General features: G+C 32.8%; 2 protein-coding genes across 2 annotated transcripts; both read left to right on the forward strand.

Moving 5' to 3' along the window:
- Positions 1-656: 656 nt before the first annotated feature.
- On the forward strand, positions 657-5,232 carry LOTGIDRAFT_123009 (hypothetical protein; the record flags this gene model as incomplete). The annotated part of the gene is made up of 2 exons (XM_009060363.1): positions 657-792; positions 5,063-5,232. 2 exons carry the CDS (start codon positions 657-659, stop codon positions 5,230-5,232), a joined length of 306 nt encoding a protein of 101 aa, XP_009058611.1.
- Positions 5,116-22,397, forward strand: LOTGIDRAFT_178825 (hypothetical protein; the record flags this gene model as incomplete). Its single annotated transcript, XM_009060364.1, has 7 exons — positions 5,116-5,157; positions 7,271-7,379; positions 11,440-11,599; positions 16,288-16,417; positions 21,241-21,366; positions 21,651-21,967; positions 22,283-22,397. 7 exons carry the CDS (start codon positions 5,116-5,118, stop codon positions 22,395-22,397), a joined length of 999 nt encoding a protein of 332 aa, XP_009058612.1.
- Between the last annotated feature and the right edge of the window lie 250 nt (positions 22,398-22,647).

Below are 22,647 nucleotides of genomic sequence, written 5' to 3' on the forward strand. Positions count from 1 at the left end.
TAGTTTATTACGTAGGTAGAGGATGTAGGGTGGACATGACACTGATCATACGTCTGCCTGGAATTTACGTCTGTCATTTTATTAATTAGCTTATTTTTACGTCAGTGTTAGATTCCTGATTCCAGTTCATTAAAGTTATAGGGAAGACAGTTGACATCTTGACAGAGATAGTAAAGGGCTTTTCTAAACATAATACATCGTGGACCCTGAAAACATCCATTTACACCATTCCAATTTTCAGTCAGATGTCTGTAGTTATTGCAATTCCACTAAAACTAAATATTTTATGACGTCTCTATTGCAAATTCTATTTAATATTTTAAGGGTATTTTGCTATTGTGAGCTCATGAAATGTCTAGTTTAGTTTTAGAGGAATTACTAAAAACACAACTTAAAAGATAGCCCCAGATTTTACTCTAATTCTCTAAATTATGCTCAGGGTATAGACAGGGTATACTTACTCTTCTAGACAGCTGATACCACTTTTCATTATGAATTACTTACTCACTTATGATTGATATACTTAATCATATTAAAAGTTCATGAGCTACTACCATTGTTTAACCAATATATTGTTTTAGGTTCTGGTTTGATTTTGCAGTTGAAATAGATGGTATTTGGTTTATATATAAAAGCGTTTAAGATTAAAAACACTGATGATTTCTCACTGTATATTTTTCAGTTTAACGAAGCCTCAATCCTTCGCTGACTGTGTTGGAGATGAACTTCCTGTTGGTTGGGAAGAAACATATGATCCTTCTATTGGTGTTTACTATATCAATCATATACAACGTAAGTTTTATTCTTCTTTCTTAATCAAAAACCACATTATAGCAGAAATGTTCATATGTTTGCAGCCTTATTATATTTGTTTATTAGCTTGTGGCGCCAGGCAGGGTATACTTACTCTTCTAGACACCTGATACCACTTTTCATTATGAAATACTTACTCACTTATGACTGATATACTTTCTAATATGAAAAGTTCAATAACTGCTTCCAATGTTTTAGCAGTATGTTGTTTTGTTTTGCTGTTGGTATTGTTAGTACCTGGTTTATTTATTCTTTGCCCAAAAACTACAACTATTGCATCTAACATATTAGAAGAGCCCTCGAAGAATAGATCTCTGTTTATCAATAATCCTGGGTTCAATTTAACAGTTCTCTATACCTTTTGGACAATATATACCAAGGGTTGGGCATTATGGCGTCATTTGCTTGGTAAGTGCTGATTCTAGGGAAAGCTGATTCAAAATAGATAAATGAAGAAAAAATTCAGAAAATTGGCAAAAATGCTGAGAATTTTGAAATGAACTAAGTGAGGATAAAACCAAAAAAGTTAGAAAGAATTTCTATTCAATAGAGAAAAAAAAAAGGAAACGAGGAAAGCAATTTAGATGAAACAGCAAACTAAAATGAGAACTGACATCCTTGCAGTGACAAAAGACAACCACTGTTATTGAAGCATGGACAAAACATTTTTGAAATTTGAATGAGCCATTGATAGCAGCACCTTTTGAATACTGTTTATGAAATTTATCGCATAACTTGAATATAAAGAATCTATTTTTAGCTGTATGAAATAGCTGTGGGGGTCAAGTTAAGAAATAGCGGAGGTTAATTTAAGTATTTAGTGTTTGATATTGTAATGTATTTATAGCTCACTGAATATAATTATAATATAACAATAGATCAAAAAATACCACTGGATAAACAGTATTTAGTCTCTATTGTCAAGACTTTCCAGTACAATATAACCTGGTCTTTACTAACTTGATTTTTAACAAGGGATATCTGTAGTTTTGTACAGTGGCTACTGTAACTCTTTTTAAAAAAAGAATCTTAACTTTTTTTCCTAAATCAAAAATGGTGCTGATTATTGCCATATAAGGTAAAGGACAAAGAATTTAGGACATTCATTGACAAGAGATCAATGCCAGGAGGTTTGACCAAGAACCAGCTGGTGGAAAGGATCCTTGTAAACTTAATAAGATTGTCACAAGGCTTGGCCAAGGACCAGGTGGTAGAAAGAATCCTTAGACATGAAACTAAGTTGTTATACTTGTAAAATATAGTTCTTTCTTTCTTTCGTTCTAACTGTTTGATTAAATGAACATACAATAAGGTCTGGGTGATCCAATTTAAAGTTTATATCATCCAGACAGACAATTAAAGTCTTAACCTAGTTTAAAGTATATTTTATGATCCTATACATATCTCAGATCAATAGAGGTATTTTAATGGTTTGTTTGGTATGAATTAAATATTTTATAACTTGACTGTACTTTTATATCAGATTATCAAAACTCAGCTTGTTTATATTCATTTTTTACCTAGAATCCATACAAACAAAACAGTTCCAGTAATCAAAATCAGGGGCAATAAAAATAAACTGGTAGCATTGAGGTTTCTAGGAAACATCAGTTGAGGGGACCGAGCAGAAGAATCAAATTTTCTACTTTGGCCACAGGTCATTCTTTCAATATGTAAAATGGTAAAAAATTTGAAAGTAGAGGGGAGGGTGGGGGGGGGGGGGAACCCTGGCCCCCCCCACTACTGACTAGTAGTAGTGGACTTCTCAAACAAGAAGTATTATCAGGTGTAGTAATATGTAGAATTCTATGAGGTCTAGTTTGGGTCACATGTGAAAATGAATAGATTAAAAAATGGATAGGACAATCCAACTCACTACATATTGGTTTTAACCTAGCGATGATTAGCTTGACCGTGTCCCTTTAAATTCTAGTCAATACTGTACATAATACTGTAATATTAAAAGTCTTCAGGTTACACAGTATTTATACTGTAACATCTGTCATTAATACCGGGCGTAGTCACTAGCCAATTTATTGAAAATCTTTCATATTACTCTGATAACTTCATATTTCAATAACTGGACCTACTGTACAGGTTGTGGATTAATCATGGATTAAGTTAAGAATTCTGTTAGGATGTACCTGGCCTAATGTTATTTGAAGGATGTATTGAAAATTGAATTATTGTTTAGATTTCAGGTTTCGTTTTGCTGTTCGGATCGTTCTTGGTCTATGTATTCATATTCAAGTTTTTGACATTTTTTATAAGATCTATCTGGCTTGGCAATAGTTCTTGTATATGGAGATGACAATCATAGCAGATAACAATCTAACTCGATATTCCACTGTTTATGTGGTACAATTATTTAAAAAGCTAAATGCTCCATGAATCTTATTTTGAATCCTATTTGTTCAAATCTTAGCAATAAATTTCAATGTATTAAGTCATTGGACTAAGTTTAAACTGCATCTATATATCAGACAAACGAGACAAGATTTTGATGAATGAAATTGTCTTGGTTGTTCAGATTTTTATAGACACACTACAAGAATTTTATATGAAAATATTTCATCATTCTGAAATAGTTATATGACATGTTGAAGGGAGGGTAATTTACGGACTCAACCAGCCATTGAGGCCCATCTCTTCTCAGTCACTCACTCAACCATGCAGGACTCTTATCATTCTCCGCACAGAGCGTGGATAACATCTAGGTCATAATAAATGACAAGGATTATTCTGTCACCACGACAACTCGACACATGAATAATCTTCTAGTCTCTTTATGCGGAAATTCTTCCTAAATTATGCTAATTAATGTAAAAAAGGAGTTGAATTTGAAGGAATTTTTTGTAACTTCATGACAAATGTAGTTAACGTGTGTTGTTTAGACCAAGGATGTGTTTCTTACGCTTCAGTGTCAAAATGGATTAGAGAGTTGAACAATTTGAAAAATTGGATAATGATTTTAATGGATTTGCTTTCTGAAAACAATTTAGTGTGTTTTGTCATTAAAAAATTACGAGATTTTGACAAACTTTATTTTATTTTGGATTGAATTAAAATGTAATTTCCTGAAACATGAATCCAAAATGTCAAATTATATTTTTGTGATGGTGGAAATTCTGTATTTATATTCAGATATTGTGACGTCAGAGATTAATTAATTCATATTTTGAATGTACGATAGTTTTCATTGGGGATCTTTCTGAAAATGCAGTACGTTTTGTTTGATGGATCAAATAAGATTTCTATAGATTAACGTCTGAATTTACTGTCTGATAAGAAAAAATGTGAATATGGATTAAATGTTTAAGATCTTTTGATTTATGGGAGATACAACACCAGGGCTATTATCTCTAATAGACGAATGACAATGTGTTTTTAATCTTATTTGAGATGGCCCAGGACCATCTGACACCACTGGTCACTCTCGACTAATTTCAGCTATTTTACGGCCATGCGAGATGATCCTTAACAAATCCCTCGGATAATTTAAAAAAGATAGCTATGCCTGATAGTATTAAAGGGGCTGACCAGCAACAAAAGTTGTGCGAGGATTCACCAAAAAGGACTGCAAAAAAGGAACACAAACATTCTCCAGATAATTTGAGCCCTAAATTTAATCAAATGACAGTTCACCTACCTCCAACAAAACATACCTCAAAAGAGATCCGATCTTTTAGTTTTGATGAAACGAGTTCACCAACAACCCTAGTTACCTCAATCTCAACGAAACTTGTCACACGTCATAGTTCCTTATCGCCAAAACATAAACATGTTTCAGTGTCTTCATTTGATCAGTTTTACGCCAAGAACCATAACTCTCAAATCATTCATCAAAACTCACCTCCATTTGAACGTAAAGTGCAGACGCGAAGTGTTGTTCAAACTATGTTTCATGGTGAACGTGATCACGGACCACACGATTCCACTATCAAGAAAAACTTTCGGAAATTATTTCCCAATGACTGTGATAATTCTAGTCCTCCATCTTTTGCCGAGGCCCTCGGTGCGGCTGCTCGGAAGAAACTTTGTGACAAGACAGAAAATGGATTACGAACAACATCTGCAATTCAGTTAACGAAACCTGTTCCACTACCTCCCGATATCAACCCAGTATTATCCAATCGTGTCTCAGTATTAGATAAAACAACAGAGAAACCACCAATCATCTTTATTCAGAGGTTTAAACGTCGTCGTGGTGTCAGACGGAACTCTAATTGTAATTTATGTCGTGTTTCAGAAACAAACCAAGTAGAAGATCCCCGGTTACAATGGCGTCAACAACAGGAAGTGATGTTAAAAGAATATTTAGTCACAGCCCAGGATGATTTAGAGGTAAGCTGTTTATTTTTTGACCATATAAGGCTAGAACTGTGTGATTTAATTTACATGAAACAACTAGACATTTAAACCAGATGCAGAACGCAAATTTTTGTCCGTTGAAAACAAAAAACATTGTGTTCAAGTTTTCATTAGCCACAAACGAATGACATTATGTTGTCACGATACTTTTAACTGACAACATGGTTTAAATGCGACATGTCACAGACAAAGGACTGTTGTTTGCACCAGGCTTTAAGCAGTCAATGTCAGCAATAAAATACTTAATTACATTTATAATATAACATCAATAAACCATTAATATTAAAAGGTGTTTGAAGAGTTATCGGTCTTTCTCTGATGTTCTCTGATGTTCTCTGATGTTCTCTGATGTTCTCTGATGTTCTCTGAATCATTTTTCATCATTTAACAAAGTTTAAAAATCTCAAATCTAAGTTTCGTTTCCATAAGAAACTCCAACAAGGCAACTTTTAAAAAGGTTATCCGAATCTATGTTATCCTTTCAGTAAAAGAAATGTTAAATAAAAAAGGTCTATATAATATTTTTTTAACAATTTGAATTTCAGTTTAAGATTACAAGATAAATATACCTATTCATTCTCCATTTAATTCTCCTAAAAAATCTTTTGAGAAAAGACACGAAGTCCTTTAATTTGATATCCAGTTTTGATTTTGATATAATATTTTGTGGGATAACAATATCTCTTTGTTGAACTTGAGATGTGTACATCCAGTCTCTTTTGATTATAGATCTGGTAAGATTACACATTACAAGATGGAAATCTTAATTGAACTGTGCTATTATTATTTTTTATATCAGAAAGACGGGGTTCAATTCAGATTGAAAACTTTGATTATCAATTAGTCCTATCTTATTTAAGTTTTAGCTTATTGATAAAATTTCAGATCTTATTTCATCAAATTTGGTAGCAATTGAAAATCTTCTAGTTTTTGCTCATTAATGTATAAAATCTGTGAGGTGCAGGCTGAAAATAGGTCAGTTGTCTGAAGATGTATAGCATGAAACTCTGAGTAACCACATGATGCAGGTTCTCTTTTAATATTTCTATTTCTGTCATATTATATAAGTCATGATAATCAAGTCTATAATTGTCATTCAACAGTTACAACAGTAATTTATGTCATGAAAAGCAAGTCTACGTTAAAGGTCACATTCAGGTATTTCCATTGTAAATTATAAACTATGATATATAACTCACTAGAGTGTCATATTAAAAATCTGAAATAGTTTGGCGATGTTATAGTTTAAAATAGGTGAAGTGTAACTTACTATAGTTAAAGAAAATAAATGCTCTCCTCTCTTATTAGCTCTCTCGATTCTAGATATTTTACAATAAAAACTAATATTATTTAGAATTTTGATATACTTCTTTAGATATGAAACTTATATTTTTTTTATGACAATTTTTATTTTTATTTAATTGAGACAATTTGGTTTGTACTTTATAAATATTACATATTTACAGTCCCAAATTTATTTTATTTACCTAATATTAGTATATTAAGGTGAAATATTTATATAAGTAATAGATTTAGATATATAGGGTTGTATTACATTTCATTAAACGATATACAAACTGTTACAGAGGTTAAATTATAACTTGAAAAAATACCCCCCAAAAAAAACAGTCAATTTTAAACAAAACAAACTTGGGTTTATATTTATAAAGATATACATAATAAATTCCATTCTTTGTAGGCTTTGGACGTTTCCTAACCTTTGTATGACAAGACACTTACAGCACCATTTATTAGCACCATTCCAATTTCTGTTTTTGATGCCACTATCTCAAAAACCATGTAGCTTTGGTTAGAAAATTTAGTTTTTGTCTTTGAGAAATTTGACTCTTTGACTTCTCCAAATTTAACTTAAATAAAATCCAGATTGTAAGAAATACAACAATCTGATTGGATAATAAACTAGATTTAAAATGAATTTTAGTGATTGACCAATCAGATATCTAGAATGATGAAATAATATAAAGTAAAGTTTTTGAGAATAAGGCCTGTGGTACCATGTCACCTATAGTAGGTTATAAAACAGCGTAATGACCTCACTGAACATCTGAATTGTTTTGTTTTATAGGCGAAGAAAGAAATCTATAATGTTAAAGAACAGAGATTAGTGTTAGCTCAGGATGAATATAGTCATTTATATAATACTTTATCAGGATGGAAATCTAGTCGTACTAGCTGTAAGTATATCTTATATCTTTCTTTCCTCTTTCCTCTCCGGATTTTAATTGTCCTGTTTAACCTAGGACTTTTGATTGTCCACTAAGAGTTTGGATTGTCCCATAAACCCTAACCTAAGCCTACATGCCTGTGCCAGTGCTTTCGTAACATTACTTAACCACAATGTTACAACCTAATATTCCTACGTAACCTTTGATTGTCCCTAATATTTTAAATTGTCATCTAGAAGTTTTGATTGCCGTCTTCGACTTAATACTGTTGTAATGTATACGTTTAAGATTCTGAAAGGGGAAATAGAAAGAAAAAGGTTTCGAAACCCTGATTAATATTCTTTTAAGGGAAGAATGTGTCAGTTTCATATGTAACAAAAATCAAGGTAAAATGAAATTAGACCCTTACATTATGAAGGAGTTCCTCATTTCAAAAACAAGTTCATAAACTGTTGACATAAGTTTATTATGATAAATATGGTAGTATGATAAAAAGAATTAATTAAGATAAGTACGGTATTGAGATAAAGTAATAGAGATTATGTAGAGATAATTAAAATAGTTGAGATATTTTGACTATCAGAGGTTAACCTTACAATATCAGTTACAGATTTCAATATCTCTTATATCTTATACTTTCAATATATCATCTTTTTTATAACAGACAAAATTCCCCTCATTGCGCACTGCAAGGCATTCATTGGCCCATTGCTTTGTGGTGAAATATTCAGTATCTATTTTTGCTATGAAAACCTGCATGATAGACGTTATTTTGAGAACTGAATGTGACTCTATAAGGATGAGAGCAAATGAATTGTTGACAGCCCAAATTTGTCACCGACTAAGACAATTGATCACTAAATTTAGGTTTGGATTTTGAAAGGGAATGGCTTGGTTTAACTCATGGTTTTCGTTATCTTCCAAAATTTCCCTCATTGCACCCTGCATGGCATTGCCTGTCTTCATTATTGCAATTAGGTGCAGAAATGTAGCTTGTAAAACTTCATTAATTTCATTTATATCATTTATTCAGCATGCTACAGGCTGTGCACGTTAAAGATTCCTCAACAGTTGAAAATTTGAAAAGAGTAGGCTAATGCCAGTGTACTGACAAATTTTCCCTTTTTGCACACTGCATGGTGTAGCCCGTCTTCATTAGTCCAATTAGGTACATACAAGTAGGACATGTATTAAGATAAGACTAGACTAGTATAGTGAAATATTTCTATCTATTGTGTTAAATTTCACACTCCTGTCTTCTAGACTTGTTATACTTATTCAATTTACTTTTAAAGAGACTGTCTCTCTAAATTTTACAAGGTTTAAATATATTTTACCTCTCTTTTGTGACATTGTTATAATTTGAAGGAATAGGAATTAATTAGAAACAATGTTAGAAGTTAAGACCCTAGGATATCTTAGAAACAGTGTTAGAAGTTAAGACTCTAGGATATCTTAGAAACAGTGTTAGAAGTTAAGACTCTAGGATATCTTAGAAACAGTGTTAGAAGTTAAGACTCTAGGATATCTTAGAAACAGTGTTAGAAGTTAAGACCCTAGGATATCCTAGAAACACTGTTAGAAGATAAGACTCTAGGATATCTTAGAAACACTGTTAGAAGATAAGACTCTAGGATATCCTAGAAACAGTGTTAGAAGATAAGACTCTAGGATATCTTAGAAACAGTGTTAGAAGTTAAGACTCTAGGATATCTTAGAAACAGTGTTAGAAGTTAAGACCCTAGGATATCTTAGAAACACTGTTAGAAGATAAGACTCTAGGATATCTTAGAAACAGTGTTAGAAGTTAAGACTCTAGGATATCTTAGAAACAATGTTAGAAGTTAAGACCCTAGGATATCCTAGAAACACTGTTAGAAGATAAGACTCTAGGATATCTTAGAAACAGTGTTAGAAGTTAAGACTCTAGGATATCTTAGAAACAGTGTTAGAAGTTAAGACTCTAGGATATCTTAGAAACAGTGTTAGAAGTTAAGACTCTAGGATATCTTAGAAACAATGTTAGAAGTTAAGACCCTAGGATATCTTAGAAACAGTGTTAGAAGTTAAGACTCTAGGATATCTTAGAAACAATGTTAGAAGATAAGACCCTAGGATATCTTAGAAACAGTGGTAGAAGTTAAGACTCTAGGATATCTTAGAAACACTGTTAGAAGATAAGGCCCTAGGATATCATAGAAACACTGTTAGAAGTTAAGACTCTAGGATATCCTAGAAACAGTGTTAGAAGTTATGACTCTAGGTTATCCTAGAAACACTGTTAGAAGATAAGGCCCTAGGATATCATAGAAACACTGTTAGAAGTTAAGACCCTAGGATATCATAGAAACAGTGTTAGAAGTTATGACTCTAGGTTATCCTAGAAACACTGTTAGAAGATAAGGCCCTAGGATATCATAGAAACACTGTTAGAAGTTAAGACTCTAGGATATCTTAGAAACAGTGTTAGAAGTTAAGACTCTAGGATATCCTAGAAACAGTGTTAGAAGATAAGACTCTAGGATATCCTAGAAACAGTGTTAGAAGATAAGAACCTAGGATATCCTAGAAACACTGTTAGAAGATAAGGCCCTAGGTTATCCTAGAAACACTGTTAGAAGATAAGACTCTAGGATATCTTAGAAACACTGTTAGAAGATAAGGCCCTAGGATATCCTAGAAACAGTGTTAGAAGTTAAGACCCTAGGATATCCTAGAAACACTGTTAGAAGTTAAGACCCTAGGATATCCTAGAAACAGTGTTAGAAGTTAAGACTCGAGGATATCCGAGCACTAAGATCAGAATACGCAGCCAGTGTTTCTGGTATACTGTGACCTGAAGTGAAATATTTTGAAATATAAACAAAGGAAAGCTAGACTAAAAACATGTGGTAGCCATACTGATATTAAAACCATGTTTTTATCTGATGTTTTGAGGTACACTGAACCCTGTACACTGAGAAATAAGGTTATTTGTAGAATGTCAAACTATTAGTTTTTTCTCATGCTATCACTACATCTTTATGTATCATTTTATGTGTCTTTAATGATACTTGTTTTTGTGTATGTTGAACAGCAATGACAGGTGTGGCACCAGACAGGGTTGCTTACTCTTCTAGACACCTGATACCACTTTTCAATATGAAACACTTACTCACTTATGATTGATATATTTCCTCATATGAAAAGTTCATTTGCTGCTACCAATGTTTTATCAAGATGTTGTTTAGATTTAGGGTTTCGTTAGTATGGTACTTGTTTTTTTTTTTATTCATGACTTTCACTACCAGAGCTTCACTACCAGAGCTTCACTACCTGAGCGGAAGGACTGATGGTATCTTTAAACTATTGGAATGTTAATCTGGTCAAGATGTCCAGTCAACTCTTGAATGAACTGGCTCAATAACAATAAACAAGTTTTCAGTGTAGATAGCCAGCCAACTAGAATATAAAAATATATTAACACGTTATTGACAGGTTTACACAATATCTCACCTTCAGGCTTCATGAATTTTATTATGATACTCTTTTATTGAAAATTCTAGATAACATAGCTCTTTTCTTGGAGCTAGGCCTATTCTATTATGAGTTAAATTCTTAACTCACTTTAAAGAATTAAAAAAAAAAAAGAAAAAAAACTGCCACAAGAAAGATGGCTTTTGTAGTCAAGGTATAAGACACAGTTTGTAATAGCTGGACATTGTGAAGATGACAATGAATTACTAGATATTGTTGTCTTTGTGACGATTCATAATTAAGACTATGGATGTTGGTTCGTGGAAAGAACAGTGGTTCGAACGCACCTAACAGCTTCCATTGAACCTTGTGAGAAACTTCTGACACTTCCGTCTTCAACATTATTATGTCTAGATTTTTAACTCATTCTGTATCGTCTTCCATCGAATAAATGTAGAGTTTTAGTTTATTTTTTTACATCGACACATCGCCTGAACAGATGTGTTAGGAAGAAATTAAAGATATAGGCAAGCTGCTACGCTCTCGCTATTCCCCTGTTGAAATTTCGCTTTTAAATTTCCCTCATTGCACACCTCAATGCTTTTTGTTTCAGTGAATTCCAATTCAAGTGTGGGAAGTACCAAGTATGATCCTGATTTATTGAAAGCAGACGTGACCCACGCCAAGGACAGAGTCGCCAGATTAAAATGGGAGCTGCAACAAATTTCTGCCGAAATGCAACAACAGGAACGTGGTGTGGAAAAACTGACAAGGTTCGTTATTTCTTACTAACTTAGTAATACCTGCTAATCTTGAAGATTAGAACACTGACAACATTCTGACAGAATCCTGTTTCTAGGTGTATCTCATCTTCTTACTGTCTGTTTCAATATCCTGTAGTTCTTTTTTCTGTTTTCCCTGTTGAAACTCATCACAAGATTAATTTTTGAAAATTAGGCTGCTGACAACATTCTGACAAAATCCTCCGTCCTGGGCTGACCTACTTACTTCTTTCCAGGTGTATCCCTCTTCTTGCTGTTCCTTGGTCATTTTCTCTTCTGTTTTCCCTTGTGGGTTCCATAATACCGTTTGTCTGGTTATGTTACTGGGTGGTTTCCTCAGTGATTGGCCAATCTTTCCCCATTTTCTGTGCTAAATCTCATCTTCAATAGACAGTTGGTTTTTAAGGTTTGTTATTAATAATCTATATCTATATTCCCAACTACTGTTCAACAAGTTTTCCTAGATTTTATAAATTATTTCAGGCAACTATACCCCTATCTTCACAATGTCAAACTTTTACAAACTCTGTCTAATACCTTGACTGCAATAGCCACTTTTCTTGTATCACAGACAAAGTTAGTAATAGCTTGATATTATTGTGAAGAAGCTATTCCCCCTTATAGTCTGTGTATTCACGTTGAATTTACAATTCATTGAGTTTTATTTAAAGTTATTTAGTATAAAACAAATATTTAACTGTGATTTCTATTTTTGATTAGTTTATGTTATTTCAATGCTTGAGGGCTTGGTTTTCATTGTTTTATGTTTTTCCTTGTCAACTTTTTTGTGATTTTTTGAAAATATTCCGAATTCCAACTCCACCCTGATCATGATTTCTATGTTGACTGTGTATCACGTTTTTTTGTCTGATTTAGCAACCCTTGATATAAAAAACTTAAAGGAGAATAATAATTGACTGCTCTTTGATGACATGATATTTCAAAACATTTTAGATTTTTATCCCATTTCCATGAGTCAGTGAGGCAGGTTTTAGGGCAGAGGACTTGAAGGGACCCTCACCATAGAGATCACCAGTGGTATATATATAGTTGAAAATAAAAATACCTGTTATAAGTATAGAACGTAATTCTCATGTAACTGAGTTGTGAGTTGTATTCAGGTCTCATGGCCACTTTCATTATTCACAACTATACACTACTGGTAATCATTATGGTGTGATGGCATCTTTAAAGATCCTACAAAGTGAGAAACGGAAAAGGGAGCTTATAGCGTTGTATTTGAATAAATTTCCTTTGATGTTTACTGCCAGGCAAGATTGCTGTAACGATAGAAACAGTCAGTAAATTATTAACAAAAAAATTGCCAACATCGAGTGCACAATGGTGATTATTTGGCATTAAAGATAAAAAAAAAACAGAACGGAAAATTGAGTAATCAGCTTCGTACGTAATATTTGACCCAGTCTTGAAATATCATGACATACCCACGTAGTAATATATATATTGACTTGATAATCTAGCCTACGCTTTTTAAAGATTCTCTCCCACGTAGTAATATATATATTGACTTGATAATCTAGCCTACACGTTCTAAAGATACTCTCCCACGTAATAATATATATATTGACTTGATAATCTAGCCTACACATTCTAAAGAAACTCTTCCATGTAATAACATATATATTGACTTGATAATCTAGACTACACGTTCTGAAGATACTCTTCCACGTAATAATATATATATTGACTTGATCATCTAGCCTACACGTTCTACAGATTCTCTCCCATGTAATAATATATATATATTGACTTGATAATCTAGCCTACACGTTCTAAAGATACTCTCCCACGTAATAATATATATATATTGACTTGATAATCTAGCCTACACGTTCTAAAGATACTCTCCCACGTAATAATATATATATTGACTTGATAATCTAGCCTACACATTCTAAAGAAACTCTTCCATGTAATAACATATATATTGACTTGATAATCTAGACTACACGTTCTGAAGATACTCTTCCACGTAATAATATATATATTGACTTGATCATCTAGCCTACACGTTCTACAGATTCTCTCCCATGTAATAATATATATATATTGACTTGATAATCTAGCCTACACGTTCTAAAGATACTCTCCCACGTAATAATATATATATATTGACTTGATAATCTAGCCTACACGTTCTAAAGATACTCTTCCACGTAATAACATATATATTGACTTGATAATCTAGACTACACGTTCTGAAGATACTCTTCCACGTAATAACATATATATTGACTTGATAATCTAGACTACACATTCTAAAGAAACTCTTCTATGTAATAACATATATATTGACTTGATAATCTAGACTACACATTCTAAAGAAACTCTTCTATGTAATAACATATATATTGACTTGATAATCTAGCCTACACATTCTAAAGAAACTCTTCCATGTAATAACATATATATTGACTTGATAATCTAGACTACACGTTCTGAAGATACTCTTCAACGTAATAATATATATATTGACTTGATCATCTAGCCTACACGTTCTACAGATTCTCTCCCTTGTAATAATATATATATATTGACTTGATAATCTAGCCTACACGTTCTAAAGATACTCTCCCACGTAATAATATATATATATTGACTTGATAATCTAGCCTACACGTTCTAAAGATACTCTTCCACGTAATAACATATATATTGACTTGATAATCTAGACTACACGTTCTGAAGATACTCTTCCACGTAATAACATATATATTGACTTGATAATCTAGACTACACATTCTAAAGAAACTCTTCCATGTAATAACATATATATTGACTTGATAATCTAGACTACACATTCTAAAGAAACTCTTCCATGTAATAACATATATATTGACTTGATAATCTAGACTACACGTTCTGAAGATACTCTTCCAGTTCTCTACTCAATTGCAATGGAAATTTTTTGCCTTATCTTCACAATGTCAAGCTAATATGAACTTCATCTTTTACCTTGAGCCTGAACAGAAAGACTGTTATAAACTTTCTGTTGAGTCCTCTGATTAGCTGTATACTCTAGCGTACAATCCAATCAAATCGTTGCATTCCATGATACAAGAATAGTGGTAATTGCAGTCAAGGTATAAGATTAGTTTTTAATAGCTTGATATTGTGAAGCAATTAGTACAAGCTATTGGTAGCAATGTTTCAAAATGATGTCACCCCTTTAAAAAACAAAATATCATGGCCAACTGTTTGACGTAATACTTGACACTTGTTTTAACTTTTGGTATTTGAAATCTGTTTATTTCTAAATTGACTATTTGACAAACAATTAACGTGTTTTATTGTCTACACTGTGGTCTGACGATGGTAATTTTTTTTTGAAATTCGACCCTGAAAAACTGTTCTATGAAGTAACTAGAATGAATGAAATTTGTTTTAATGATGTCTATATACAGTGATATGTAAATAACCAAGTATCATCATTCTTCATTGACAATTTCTTACCAACGTCAACAATTTACATGTTGAGTTTTTTTTGCCGTTGTTGTGGTTTTTGATGATGCAACAATAATACGCTGTTTCCTGTCACAAGAAGATGGAATGAATAATGACAGGCTTTAAACTAAATATCAAGAATCTTCAGTGACTATTTAATACATCTATAATGATGGTGTTTCTGTTTGTTTGTGAGGCCTTCGTGACAAAAACATAATATTGCTAAACTCTTTCCCTTTCCTTCAACCGGTCGTTTTGAGTTTTCACAAAACGTTTGCCGTCTGTTACCAAATGATATAACACAATTCATTCAGTTCAGAACAACGCTTTGATAAGTTTTGCTTTATGAAGATATTCCTGTTAGTTGTCTGCTACGATAGACGATAGACGTACAAGTAGATACCAGTATATAAAACTGAAGTCACGAATCACAGCTATAGGGTTTATAAGTGTTAAAATATTTAACTCACTGTAGTTGTCATTAAACATAGTACTTTAACATGTAATATTAGTCAGTCACATTCTCTACATACCAACTGGACAGTCAGGACTACTGTCTCTATCATCCAGACTTTATACTTCTGTCTACAGTAATAACACAGTATCTTTTTATCTGTTTGAATTATTACCATTAATCTGTAATCTGTATGGTATAAACGAGACTAATGTGTCCTTTTTGACCAATAATTATCGTTGAAGAATTGACCGGTCTAAATCTCCAGATTTTAAGCAAACAAGTGTGTCTATTTTGTCAATGTTTTGATCAGACACATGTGTCTTAATACTGACTAGACATTATGTGTCTCTATTGAACAGACCTCTGATCTAATACAAATATCTGCTAGATAATTAGGCTTAGGTTCATGAGAATCCTATCAACTGCCTGGACTGACATAACCAAGCAAAATCAATCATATTCCAACTCTCTAACTGTCTGGACTACAGCCTGTACTCTATTTTATGCTTGATTTGATTTTTGCCGTAATTTTGAATCCATCTTTCACAAAAACGTACATCATAAAAATCTGTACAAGCAAGACAATTCCACCAATCAAAATCTCATCCAAATAAAGCCAAAATCAGGAGTAAAAGTTGTATAGTAGTGAACTTCTCGAAAGAGAAGTACCATCAGGTGTTTTGAAAAGAGTAAGCATGGTCTGAAATACAAGTTTGATGTATATGAAATCTGATGTTGGTTGTTGTTATATTTTCAGGGTAGATGAGAAGCTGTCTGGAATGAATGGAGGCTACAGTGTAACTCAGGCCCAGGGAATTTTAACAAAAATACGACAAATTCAGATGGCCATGTCTTCTAGTGAAAAAGAAAAGATGGAACTTATGCAGGTAAGGTTTAATTTGTCATATTCTCAACTGTCTGGTTGACAACTGCTGTTAATGCAGCGATTTGATTGGATTGTATATAAACGAATACAACCAATCACAGTCCTCCACTGAAAGATTGTAAAGATGAAGCCAGAAAACTTATGGTCTGTCTGAGTGCTCTAATTTGTTGTATTCGCTGGCCTACAATCTGTTACACAAGACTTGTAGTCAAGTCAATAGCCTGACATTCTAAAGATGCAAGAAAGGTGGCTATTACAGTCAAGGTATAAGTACGAAGTCTGTGATATCTTGACATTGTGAAGATGTGATACAAGAAAGGTGGCTATTACAGTCAAGGTATAAGACTTAGGTCATAATAACTTGACATTGTGAAGATGTTTCTGTCTAGACCACATCTTGTATATTCACCTATGTTTTCATCTGTATCTAGAATCAGCACTGTACACCACATCAAACATTGTACCAAATTGTATTATCAGTAATAATTTATATTAAATAATATCTGTTAGACTATTATGTTTAAATCTCATGATGTATATTGTTCACCCAAGTTATTTTAGTTTCCCTCAGGATATTTCCTGTTTGTATTTGACATTTCATACTGTTATTGTCAACAAGCAGGCAGAATATATTTCTGTAACAACATTTGACAGTTGTGGCATTCCATTTGAAAATGGAGGTTAAAAGTTTTTTTTAGTTTCGACTTGTTTACGTTTAAATTCTTATGCCATTTTAGTTGTTTATGTTGGTTTTTGAAGGTCATTTTGTATATTTTTACTGAATGAAATTGTAGTTAACACATTTCTCTTTTGTTTCTTGCTATTTTGACAGATTTACATGGAAAAAAATTTCACTCAACAATTGCTAAAATGCTTGTGCCTAAGATACTTACACAGAACTGTTACATTTGTCCCAATTTGAGGTTTTGAATTTGCCAGACATGTGTTATAGCTACCTCAGCCAGTGTTTACGGAATGAGTTCTGCATCTGATACATTCATTCCTCCCACCTGCTGCAAATTCCAAAACTGTTAAATTGCGAGAAAGTTGGCAGGAGGTGTAAAATTTGGAGAAGAGAATGTTTTTTATTTTGTTTTGTACGTTGTTTCTAGAGTAACGGTAAATATCATATGTTGTTAAGAGTAAAAAATTTACTATGAGTCATTGTAGAAGAATTCTGGGTATAAATTCCACTGATAGATGGCAGCGGGTAAAGATGCTTGCTTAGGCTAAGATAGAAAACTTCATTGGTTGTTATGGTCTACTATAACATCAGTAATATGGCCCTCACACCATGGTGATGTATAGTTGTGTATGGTTGCCAATAAAAATTGCAATCTAATCTAATCAAACTCTCGAGTAACTGAGTTGTGAGTTGTATTCAGAAATCATGATCACTTTTATTATTCACAACCATATACAACTAGTAATCACTATCGTGTGATGGAATCTTTAAGTCAAGCTAAGACATTGAGATCACAAGTTGTACAGGCTATGAATTGTTTTCAAGGGAGAACAAGTCAGTCTAATCATTCTGGAAATCAATTAGACAGTTTTTATCTCAATTTCATTCTCATTCAAACTACTTAACTGTTTCACCCATACAAAAAATTTCATAAAATTTCATATGAGAGCTAGTCACTTTAAATATTCTGGAAATCAATTAAGACTGAATAGTTTCAGGATGGCGTCATTGTCTGTTAAAGTGATCAGATTGCAGAATTGGCACCGGTGAATTTTGGCACATAGCGTGTGAGCTAAAGGTGTAGCCAACAATATCTCTGAGAATAATGGCAGGAAAAAAACAGTTGTTGAAAAATATGTGAATTCCTGACATTTTCAAGAGAATGTTTTTGTGATAAATTGTGCTAGCGGTGCACGAGGAAAGGACTGGCGCTACTTCTAAATGAAATTAGTACAGAACAGGGTGACCTAGGTAACTTTGAAAACATTTATTTAGATTAACAACATTTCCTCCTGCAGTTTATTTTTTCATTTTCTTTATTTCTCTTTACCGAGTATCTCTGATGTAATTCTGACGTCTGCCAAAAAAACTTTACCCTCGTAGAACTACATTTATAAAATTCATAACTCATAATTCATAACGTAATATCTTTCTACAATTCTGCTGCCGTTTTCATACCATAGTCACCATTAAAAATATTTACAATACAACGTGATTATTACTGTTCTCTTAATTCCTCCTGAAACATCAGGCTTTATTTATTTTTATCTTAAACAGATTGTAAAGAGGTTTTCTAAAAATTTATGTGTATCAGGGATACTGATAGTGATAGCATCAATTTGCACCATTCCAATTTTCAATCAGACGTCTATGATTCTTGTAATTCCATTAAAACTTTGCATTTTATGACGTCACTAAGACAAAGGTCTTTATATATCTATAGAAGCTTTTGCAATAGTGACGTCATCAAACATGGAATTGCAAGAACCACAGACGTCTGTAAATTGGAAGGGTGTAAATTGATGATAAGTAATGTTGATATTGTAGGTTATGTTCTTGTGTAAAAGATTAAGAAAGTAAAACTAATCTATCTTCAGCTTGGCCTAGAGTTTATCTCGACTTGTAGAGAAATTATCACTGAAGTCTGAAGTTAACTTGGTTTATTTATGAATGAATTTTGTATGTTTATAATCCTGATATATCATCTTTATATCTTACATATAACATTCATATCTAGATTTATTAGAGGAGATCTAAACTGTTATTAAATAAGCCTTTAATTCGGTGAATCCTGATATATCATCTTCATATCCTACCTATAACATTCATATCTAAATTTATTAGAGGAGATCTAAACTGTTATTAAACAAGCCTTTAGTTCGGTGAATTTTTTGAGTACAGTATTAATGAATACAGAAAAATGAAATGGAGTTATACATCTTACTTTGTTTAAAGAGAATTATCTGATTTACTTTTTTCCTACGTAGAATCTTACACATGTTGGCCTTTGGTATCAGAGTTTATAAGTTGAGTTTAACACTGATATCAACCAAACCTTTAGTGCGATCAAGCATGGTTCTGAACCTCACCACTAACAGTGATGGTGGATTAAGGTTCTGAGCTGATTTTTTAGGGTTTTTTCTATCTATTAAGGTGTTGATTGTAATTTTATTCCAGGTGATTTCATAGTTTTATTGTCTGTTTTTTTCTCACTAGACTATCTTTCTTTAAAATCTATGAAAATTAAATTTCAGATTCAGAAAAATACCCGAATATATTTCACCAAGTTTGTTATTTAACTGTTATATATTTGATACACAATTTAAAAGCCAGTGACGTAAATGTTGTACTTTGTTGACATTTAAAGTTGATATAATATGTTGTTAGTTGACCCCTGATATCCGAATGTTTGACCCCATGTAGCGTTGCTGTTAATTACTTTAAAAGGACAAATTCGCTATTCGTTAGTCCAATTGTACCTAAGTTTCAGAAATAAGAATTTTTCAGCTAGCTATTTAAGGGTTCTATCAATTATTTTAAAGGTACTGACCCTCGTTTCACAAGAATTTATACGACAAAACTTTTACGCTAAGTGAAGAAAAGTTATTTTTGTCATTTTCAAATCGTTAATTTATAATGTTTACGCCTGTACATTCATCTACCATATTTTTCCATTCGTTTAACCAATCGTACCTTAGTCTCAGAAACAGGATTTATTTGGCTAAGCTAATCAGTAATAGTGTTCACAGCTCACTGTCGCCTTATTAGCTCTTGTTAATAATAACTAGTTTCTTTTCAACTGTCCGAACCTAATATATTGCATATTTTACTTTCTGTTGCTACTCTCAAGGTTTTTAAAGATCCCTCGTCAGCTGGAAATCGAAAAAGATCAGGCTAATGCGGCTGTCCTGGCAAAATTTCCCTCATGGCACCCTGCATGGCGTTGCCCGTCTTCATTAGCCCACAAGGTGCAGAAAAGTAGGACGTAAAACTCCATTCATTTCATTTCATTTACTCTCAAGGTTATTAATTAGTAAAGTGTATTCTAGTTTTTTTGAGGCCTAGTTAAGATTATGATTTGGGTTATTTCTGCTGTGGATGCTAGGTACAGTACAGGTTTTGGCCTTGTGGCATTTAGAGATCCACAACTTCTAATCTTGGAAAAAGTTTGGTTTTATTCAGTGTTTTTGAAGTTTCATATAAACCAAAATACAATGTATTAAACAGTTATCTGGTTTGATATTGGCCTGGCTATTATTATTAAAGATTGACATATCTAGGTCATGTATATATATATATAACTAATTAGCCCTGGAGGCCTGTAGGAAACAATGTTTTAATGTTATTAAGTTTAATTACTAAGTCCTACTTTACTACTGTATGTATAGTTGCCTACTTTACTACTGTATGTATAGTTGCCTACTTTACTACTGTATGTATAGTTGCCTACTTTACCACTGTATGTATAGTTGCCTACTTTACTACTGTATGTATAGTTGCCTACTTTACTACTGTATGTATAGTTGCCTACTTTACTACTGTATGTATAGTTGCCTACTTTACTACTGTATGTATAGTTGCCTACTTTACTACTGTATGTATAGTTGCCTACTTTACTACTGTATGTATAGTTGCCTACTTTACTACTGTATGTATAGTTGCCTACTTTACTACTGTATGTATAGTTGCCTACTTTACTACTGTGGAATTGCAGGAACCACAGACATCTGATTGAAAATTGGAATGGTGTAAATTGAAGCTATCACTGTTTTTGATAAACATATGTTTTAAGAAAACTAGCTATTATAGTGTTTATTTATAAACAATATTAAACTGTTACGTATTCTCTATAATTTTAGACCCTTGCCAGATTAAAAGAAGAATTTTTATTAAGTCGTTATGGTGGTTCGTCTCCTGATGTCTCAACCCTGTCTTTAAATCAAGATCGTTCCACGACGGCATCACAGACAGATTTACGTGGAGAGGTAGGCATCAAAATTTATTTCCTTAACACACAAGCTAATAAGAAACAGGAAGTTTTTAGCTGAGTCAATCAGTAGTTCACTGTCTTCAAATCTGTCTTCATATGTGTCTAGTATTACATTAACGAGCATTTTCCAGCCAACCTTTGTCCTGATATACGACCATAACCACCATAAGATAACAGTTTATTGCTTAAATATTCAAGACTCAAATCAATCTCTGAAAATAGTGAGCTTGTCCCTTTAAAGTCAAATTCCCTCAAGAAATGATGCTGTTCTTTTTCCAGTTTGGTTTGTCTCAAAGTCGTTATATCGTAGAAAAGGCCAGATTACGTCTGCAATGTGATGAGGCATATCAAAAACTGAGTGATTTGAAGAAGAAGCTAGCCACAGTGGAGGATAAAATGATCCCTGGACAAACCGAGTCAGATAAGGATAGATTGTTATTGTTACAAGAGAAAGATCAGTTGGTTCGAGAGCTGAGAAGTATTGATCCTAAGGGAAGGTCCGAGGATGAAATGACGTCCATTCGACAGAGAATTCGTCAGCTAGAACAAGATCTTCAAACTGGAATGGAACTCTCCAATAAACAAATTGCTGAAAGGTGAGAATAGTTTTTATTTCAATTGATATTTGATAAAAAACAGGTTGATTCAATATCCAACACTCCTGTCAAATAATTTTGGGTTACGATATCAAAGATTGATTATTATCAAGAAACAGGTTCTACATGACACGCTTTGATTGGTTAAAAATACTACCTTTGGGACAGACCCTTGATAGAAAACTTTCGAGATTAAAATATCTTAAAACAAATAAGAAACAAAATCTAAATTGGATTTGAAAGGAGTGATTATGGTCTGCTTCACATTTTATGGACAAGACTCATGGTTTGATTTTAAAATCGTTTTCGTTTCAGATTAAAACTACAAAATGAAAAGACGTCCATTCAACAACAACTTTCTGAAACAACCAAATTAACATCACAGCTAGAGATGCAGTTGAAGAGGTGGGTTAGATTGATATCTTCTTGATAAAAGGGGAGGGGGGTCAGTTCCAAAAATTTGGAAAATTTGATTAAGTGGAGAAAGCAAAAATAAGGTGTGTCTCAAAATCCAAAAACCCAAGCTCTATGTTGGACCCATCTTCTCAATGTCAAACTATTCTGAACTTTGTCTTATACCTTGACTGCGAGGGGACTTGGTTTGGCTGTAGTAGTTAACCTAAAATACAACCAAATCGCTGTATTCCAGGATACAAGAATAGTAACGATTGCAGTCAAAT

This window comes from Lottia gigantea (assembly GCF_000327385.1).
Source record: "Lottia gigantea unplaced genomic scaffold LOTGIsca_42, whole genome shotgun sequence".
NCBI classification, from domain to species: Eukaryota; Metazoa; Mollusca; class Gastropoda; family Lottiidae; genus Lottia; species Lottia gigantea.